The following is a 7,833-nucleotide window of genomic DNA, read 5'->3' on the forward strand; positions in this document are numbered from 1 at the left end:
TATTGCTTTAAAAAGATGGATAACCTTAGCAGTGTTCCTGAGTTAAGGAAGTTGGGTTTTTTTTGTTTTGTGGTTTTGTTTTGTTTTTTAAAGCCCGTTAAAACAAATCCACAGACTAAGTGGCTTTTTTGGTATGTGACAAGAAAATCTGTAGCAGAATGAGGAATGATTTCCTCAAGTGTCCGTACAGTGTTATACCCAAGACCTGCTCTTCTCACCTCCAGAGGCACAAGAAAACTGCATAGTCAGATCGAGTAAAGACAAGTGAAGAGACCTGTACACTTGGCCCATTTCAGAGTCGTCTGGTCCTAGTGTTTTAGTCGAGGTGGACCCTCCCTTAGGCAATCCCTGTGTCAGCCCCAGAGTCTCAGCCCTGACAGAATCTAGTCTGAAATGTGTTCTTACAACATTAGATGGGCTTCTTCCACGCGAGTCTGTGGTGTGTGTTTTTGTTCTATGCTATTTTGGGGATAAGCAACTGGTGAGAAGAAAAAGCTTTCATCTGGTGGATTAACTGTGTTCTCAGGCATTAAAATTATGGTTTGTACTAACTGTCCAGTGGGGAGAAAAAAACCAGGGTTCTTAATTCTAGAAGACAGGTTAACTTCTGGGGGAGAAGGCAGAAACTGTTAAGTCTTTTGCTGTCAGAAAGAAACCCATGCTTGGAAGTATTTGGTCAATCAGGCTGATTTGTAGCAGCCCCACTATAAATCCTCTTTCATTCAGAAGCAAGTTAAGCTCTCTTCTGAAACATGCCATTCCAAGGAATTTCAGTAAGTTCTCACACATCTGACCATGGCAAAGTTATCTGTAGGGACACACCATCTTAGAATGACATGGTATGTTCAATTCTACAACATTATAGCCGATGTATGTCAAAAAAGGGAGGCCAGCAAAAAGCCTTTCACCTCGCTGTCACAGATTAGCCTTTTTCTTGCGTGCTACATTTGTTCAGCTTATTTGTAAATTAGAAACAGATTTTCTAAATCAGTTTTGGATTAAAAAAACAGTTGCGAGACATCTATGCAGTAAATGACCACTCAACCCAGAAACATAACTTCTTTGCCAGTGAAATGCAGTACTCCTTAAAGGTGTAAAATTCAGTTTAAAGACAGCATGTTTTATAGGGACATCTATGTAATCTGACCAGATGCAGAACCATTTTTTTTTCCTTAAAGAGGAAGCTTTCCCACTTATTTGCCTGAAAGTTGGTTCATAGCAGAGCTGCAAGCCTTTCCCGTGACAAAGGCGGCTGGGTGCCTGCCCTCACCATGCTGCAGTGACTCACCCTGCTGAGCTGGTCCAGGAGTCTTTGGTTCTGTTCGGAGAGTTCCTGGACGGCCCGTGTCTTCTCGCGGTCAGCTTCACGCAGGTGAACCTGCTGCCTCTCCAGCTCGTCCTGCAGCTGTTTCACATCACTTTCCAGTTCAGACACCCTTCCTTCCCATTCTCCTTCTTTGTTCTCAAATCGCCTCCTTAGTTCATGTTTCTCTTGTTCTAGGTGCTAGATAACAGGGGGGAGATGAGGTTAGGAAGGGAGGAAAAAAGTGAACACTGCCTTCTTTTCTTCCTCTATGCTTAGGGCTGAAACCTTTTGTGCAGGAAAGAGAATGGTACTAGAGCATGACAATGCCATGGAGGTGGCAATCCCATGTCAGGGCAGGTCACTGGCACTAAACTTGCTTTCCATTTTCAGCAATTGGCCTGTCCTTGGCCTCTGGAGATCAGCACATTGAATTTTTACTGAAACAACTGCCAAAAGAGTAAAGCAGGCCACATGTCAATAGGCAGAATATATAGTTCAGGCAGGCCAATTGATTTAGCAGAGCCTAGCTTTACTCCAAAGCAATATTTCAGTGGGCAGTGGCATAATTCTTTTAAAAATTGCCTTTATAGTCAAAACTACACAAACTGTATCCTTACTGCTGGTGAGGAATCTAGATGAGGCATCTTTCTTGTCATATGGGGCTTATGAACAAGAGTTGAATCATCTACCCATTTGCTCCTTCTATTCCTGACCTAATTAGTTGTCTGGTAGTTTGATAGTGCACAGTAACTCTATTGTTTGATGCAGTCCGCTCTGGAATGGCAATGGATGCAATGAAGTAGTTTCTATAGACGTTCCATACATGCATATTCTGGGTTGCAGGTTTTTCAGAAACCACTCTCAGTTCTGGAGACTCTGCTCTGCTTAAGACTGGCTGGAAAACGAGGGACAGCACAAACCTGGTGGAACTTTTGCATGTTTTACAGGCTCAGTTAAATGAGGGCTTCACTGGAACAGAGCTGCAAATCAGGTCAAAACAGATTTATGTTGTGCCCATTTGAAAGAATCCCTGCTCTGAAACCCTGAGCTTGAATTTCCCCTGGTGACCGAAGCCATGTGCATACTTGCAGAACAGTCACAAATTGGGGACATGGGCATGTCCCAAGATTAGCAGGGAAACCTGAAGAGCAGGAGTCCTCTCCTTGTTCATTGTCTTCTATCCCCCAGAATAACCTGCTGCTACTCTATCAGATTCACCAGCCTTTTAGGAATGCATCTTAGCAAAGAGCGGAAATCCACTGGGCCCAGCACTGGCAGTGCCTGCCCATTTTTCCCAGGGTATCATCCCCCAGTGAGCAATCCTCATGCCACTTATGATAGGAGGGGAAAATAAACCTGCTAGGAGGAAAAGAAAATTGCACTGCATTTATGTGAAGTGGCTTTTTATTGCTTTTTAGAAACACAGGCTGTGAGGTGGCTGTTTCCCCTGGGTGCCTACTGCTGATGACACACAGCCTCCCTTGCAGCATCTCTGCCACCTTCCCGAGCAGGTCTGAATGTCAAAGCTCTCCACTTGTCCAGCAGCCCTCTAGCCTGCGTTATCACTAATCTTCCACCTCTTGCTCTGCAGAAGATGCACGTTTTCTCTTTCTTGATCTTATCTCCAAATCCTTTCCTATGCTCCTTCCAGCGCAGCGTAGCAGCACCCTGCTTGTGTCCTTCCAAATCCTTCTGCAAATTTAGGACTTTCTGGAAAACTCTCAAATGTAAGGGAAGGCTGATTAAAAACACTGGTCCAAAGCAAAAGTATTTCCCTGTGTTTCAGACACTAAAAGAGTAAGCACCCCTTGCAAATGAGAGTGCTATGTATTATTACAATTATTTTTAATGCAATAGGCAGGCATGAGATCCCAGCACCAGGCCCATGACAACCATTGCAAAAAAATCTTGTTTGTAGCCTGAGTGTGGCTGGAGCAGCCACAATTTCACTTTTAGCAGCACACTGAAAAATGCTGTCTTTTATAGCTCTGTCTCATTCACTGCTAGGCAACGTTTAGAAAGATCCAGGGCCTTCTCTAAATGGAAGATGAAACTTCAGCCTACTGAGGAGCAGCACTGCAGCCAAAGTTCCCCAGACATACTCAAATGTGATTTAGAAGCCACAGATAAGCCTTGTCAGTCATTTAAAAACCACTTTAGTCCTTTGCTGCAAAAGAAAATCCACACTATATACAGCTCCAATAAATGGCCATCACACAGGTTGGAGTTAGAGGGTGGCAAAGAATATCAAGTTTATTCTGTTGTGATGGAGAAACCAGAACAGTGCAGTGGGGCACAGAGAGGCTGTTGCAAAGAGGGAGGATAAACCAGACTGGACATGCTGACCAATTCCTCCTGCCTCTTCCTCTCCCAGCAGCTGTCTCCCCTCACCTGCCCTCACCCCAGCACCTGCATGGCTGCAGACCTGGATAGGGTTTTTTTTGCATGTAGTGATGACAGGGCAAACTGCTGTCCTCATTAGGGGAGTTTCTTGTTTTCCAAGTCTCTCTCCATCCACCCACTGCTCACTGATTTTTACACAGAACTGCTTTCTAAAAGATGTTTTCTTCTGCAAACAGCTTCTCTTCAACTTAACTGAGCTGGGCTGGTCCTCATTTAAAGACATGAGAGCAAGGGGGAGTTTCCCAGCTTGGACACGGCAAGCTTCTCTGTGTCAGAGGAACGGAGGTATTAGCTGTTTTAATCCCTTACAGAGGATAAAACTGACTAGGATCACATATCAGAATTTATTACAGGACTTCAATTCCATGATTAGAAATTAATTTGAATTCAGGCTGTGAAGTGAAAGAGTTGCCAGAGTAGGTGTATGGTAGGAATGCTGCACTTCAGTAATGAACCCACAAAACTAGCACATATTTAGTCTTGAGGCAAAGCACCAGAGGAGCATGCCAGCACATTGGCTGCTGGGAAATGGAGAGGCTTCACTGAGCTCTTGTAACCAACTTTGAACTGTTAACCGGGAGAAAATCTCTCCTAAATGCTACTTAAACATCACTGTATCAAATGCAATTGCCACCAAGGATCTCACCTGAGACTTTGCTTTTGGTCATCATCAGAAAGTTCTTAGCACAGGGAAGGAGGTAACAGATGTGGGTCCTTCCTCCCTGCTCCTCCAAAATTGAAAAGTTTATTGTGAAATTTTGTTCACTTCAGTGGCAACGGGAGGAGGCCAACATTTAATCGGCAGAGGCTAGGATTACCAGGCTCGTGTTGTAGAAGATTAATGTTCAGGTTTGATTTTTTGTGTGAAGTATCACCGTCTTAGATCTGCCAAACGCAGTGGAAAAAATCTGACCCTTAAGTAGATAACAATAACTCCTATCAGATGGGTAGCCTGAAAAATAGCAGTCTGTTATTCAACTGGAAAGTTAGAGCAGTAGTAATGGGATGAAAAGATGTAAACAATTGGTTGTGTTTACCATCCCTTCATTCACCTTCTGAATGGGCCCATAAGAGCAGAGGTAAACATTTGGGGGATGTTATTTAAAGTACTATGAAGTCACAGTTTTTCCTCTCTCCTTTTCATCTTTACATTTTGCAAACAGCAAGTGGTATTTGAGACTCCTGAACTCCCTAACAGGCAGCTCAGCAAGTACCTAAACTTGTGCATTTTTCCTTTCACAGAAGGAAAGGTTCTACTCCAACTCATCAGGAAAAAAACGTCAGCACGCCTCATACGTCTGTTCTTGCTTAAAGATCAACCTGAAAATATTTGCTCTGGCAAATTTTAATACTCTGGGAAATTCTAATCTGATAAAGAGTGCCACTAAACAACAATGTCACCTTCGCTATTGTTTCTATCAGAATAGTAAATGCAGAGAGACTTCCCTGCAAAGAGCAAGGGATCAGCTAGGGTAAAGTGCTAAGTTTAATAATAAAGAGGAATTTTGTCAGGAGAACAAAGGCCATACAGTAATTTTACAAATCCTCTTGAACATGAGAGATGTCTGTGAGGAAGTAACACAGGAATATGCAGGACTGTGCAGAAAGAACTGGTCTAGGGCTGTGACTTGAAATTTGAATGTTAATCCAGCACTGTTCAAACTCTGTCCAGAAAGGTAAGAGAGGCTTTTTCTCAGCCTTCTAAGCAGTATTACTTGCTGGGAGAATTAAAATTTCAAGAGTATCCTCTGAGAAGAAGAGTGGGGGTAAGAGTGGCTCTCTTACATAGTTGTGCAAGAGAGTTGTTCCAAAAAAAGCTGCCTGCACAAGTCTTTTTCTTTGTAATAGCTCTATTTCATCCTTAAAAATCAATAGGTAGCTCAATCCACTGAGGTCCTGGCAAACAGCTCTCTCCAGATACCTGTAGGTATTTTTCAGAGCAACCAGCTAACAGAGATGTATCATTAGGGCTTATCTCCTGCCATGCCTAATGCCTTAGCTGCAAGAGCTTAAGCGTAAGGGTTACATATGCTCTGTAGCTCAGTACCTGCTGTACAAATTTAACTTCCGAGGCATTTCCGTTAAGAGATGAGCCGAGCACAGTGCACATCTCCTTGCCCAGGTGGTACCCGGGTCCTGGGGCAGAACGGCCCCCCCAGGAGCCTCTCGAAGCGAGGTGCTGCAGCCCGTCCCCGGGCCGATACGGCAGCTCGCAGGCGGGGAGCGGGGAGAACAGCAGATTTGCCTCCCCCAGGCCTAAGAGGGTTTTCTTAGACCCCTTTCTTCCCGATCACGGCCACAGGGAGTTCCGTGGGCTGCCCGGCAGGGCCCGTGCCTGCCTGCCGCCCCCGGCATTTGGCGGGGAAGGGGCCGCTTTTCGCGGGGACACGCCGCGGGGCTCCCGGGGACCGCGGCCCTGAAGCGGGGGCCCTTGCGGAGCGCTGCGGGCCGGGAGGGAGGGAGGGAGGAGGGCGGCGGGGCCTCACCTCCAGCTTGTCGGTGAGCTCCTTGTGCATCCTCTCGTACTGGCGGCTCATGTCCTGGTTGCGCTCCAGCAGCGCCTTGCCCAGCCGCGCCGCCAGCACCAGGTCCTTCTCCTTCTGCCGGATCAGCGAAAGCAGCTCGGGGTCGCGGGCGGCGGCGGCGGGCGGCGGCTCCGGCGGTTCCCCGGCCGCGGCCAGCAGCGCCAACTCCTCCTCCAGGGCCAGCTCCAGGGCGGCGGCCGCGGCGGCCCCGGCGGCGGCAGCGGCGGCGGGCGGCTCCATGCCGCCGGCGCTGTCCGCCTCCGCCGGTGCTGACCCGGCGGCGGGCAGGCGCAGGCACGGCGCCGACATGGCCCTGCGCGCCGCCGCCGCCGCTCCGCTGCGCCCCCCGCGCCCGGCCCGCGGCTGCGGCTGCTGGGCGGGGAGCGCCGCCGCCCCCGGCCCCCGCCTTCCCCCCCACCCCACCCCCCCCCGGCGTCGGGCCCCAGCGGCGGCAGCGCCCGCGCACCGCGTTCGGCGACGCAGGGACGGGGCAGCGCGGGGCGGGGGGACGCCGTGTGTTTGTGCGTGGAGGTTTCGTGCTTCTTAACTGTGCCCGGATCCTGCTGTGCCTGCTGGAACCGGCTGCTGCCATCAGGTCTCGCTATTTCTGCTGCAGGCCCAGGCCAAAAATCCCCCCGAAACATTGGCGTGGCCTGAAAAGCCCAAGGAGGGAGCTCGGCGGCCCCGAGGGGGCACGGCGCTTTCTTCCTGCTCGCTACCTGCTCCTCCAGATCTCTAGCTGGGCTCTTTTGGTTACGAGAGGAGCTCTCGGGATCTTTCTACTCGGTAGTTCACCCCTGGAAAGCGGACTACAGCTTCCAACAACCACTGGGGCTTGCTTTCAATTTCGGATTATTTACGATGTTCCCGGATAAAATTTGTCTTAAAGCAGCCTTAGTGAACGTTGGGAGTTGTAGTCAATTCAGCTCACAGCACTTTTCTCTCTGGGAGGAGACTCTGTTGGCAGCAGGACCGCTTGGTTTTTCAGTTTTGGTTTTGTTGACTTTCTCCCCCCTTAGATCCAGGCATCACTTTCCTTCTTGCCACAGGAGGGAGGCTGAGGCAGAGTAAGGTGGGGTAAAACTGTGTCTTGTCACATTTGCTAAGACTGCTTTTTTTCAGTGTCTGATTATGCTTTAATTTCAAGTGAGGCTTTAATAGTGATTGAACAATAGCATGTTTAAGGAAACCTGTGCTTTTGACTCCCAGGTTCTGCAGAAAGACACGATGAATATTACAGCTTTTCTCTTTAGACCATGCTTCCATGGGGCTTGCTTTCGTTCCTCCTACAGAAGATTCACTTAGACTATGTTAATCTGTATGCAGCTGCCCCAGCACATCAATCCAAGGATGTTTTTGGCTAGGACAGTTGATGGCTGATGCAGTTTTCTAGCAGGGCTGGCTCCTGCCTCACGTCAGACCCAGGGCCCTGGAGAGCTGCTGATTATTCATATCGGTTAGAGCATGAATTATGGGAATGCAAACTTCCCTCCGGCCATCTGCCACTGGGACTTAGCCTTTCATGGGGATACGCCCCAACAGCCCAGCTAGCAGGACTTGTCGATACTTGGCCCTTTTCCTGGCAGCATCAGTTAATGC

General features: G+C 48.4%; 1 protein-coding gene across 3 annotated transcripts in view; it reads right to left on the reverse strand.

The window, feature by feature from the left end:
* Positions 1–6,561, reverse strand: part of BICDL1 (BICD family like cargo adaptor 1) — a 51,811-nt gene extending 45,250 nt beyond the window's left edge. For 2 of the 3 annotated variants that reach the window (XR_011326694.1, XM_069795272.1), the window contains exons 1-2: positions 6,196–6,551; positions 1,289–1,504 (exon numbers count right to left, since the gene is read on the reverse strand). Coding sequence is in view for 2 of the 3 variants with exons in the window: in XM_069795272.1 (XP_069651373.1) it covers positions 1,289–1,504; positions 6,196–6,543 (564 nt within the window). In the remaining variant the exon portion in view is untranslated. Of the gene's footprint in view, positions 1–1,288; positions 1,505–6,195 lie in introns of all 3 variants that reach the window. The other variant, XM_069795273.1, reaches the window with a different exon arrangement.
* Between the last annotated feature and the right edge of the window lie 1,272 nt (positions 6,562–7,833).

Source organism: Haliaeetus albicilla, chromosome 10 (genome assembly GCF_947461875.1).
Source record: "Haliaeetus albicilla chromosome 10, bHalAlb1.1, whole genome shotgun sequence".
Lineage (NCBI taxonomy): Eukaryota > Metazoa > Chordata > Aves > Accipitriformes > Accipitridae > Haliaeetus > Haliaeetus albicilla.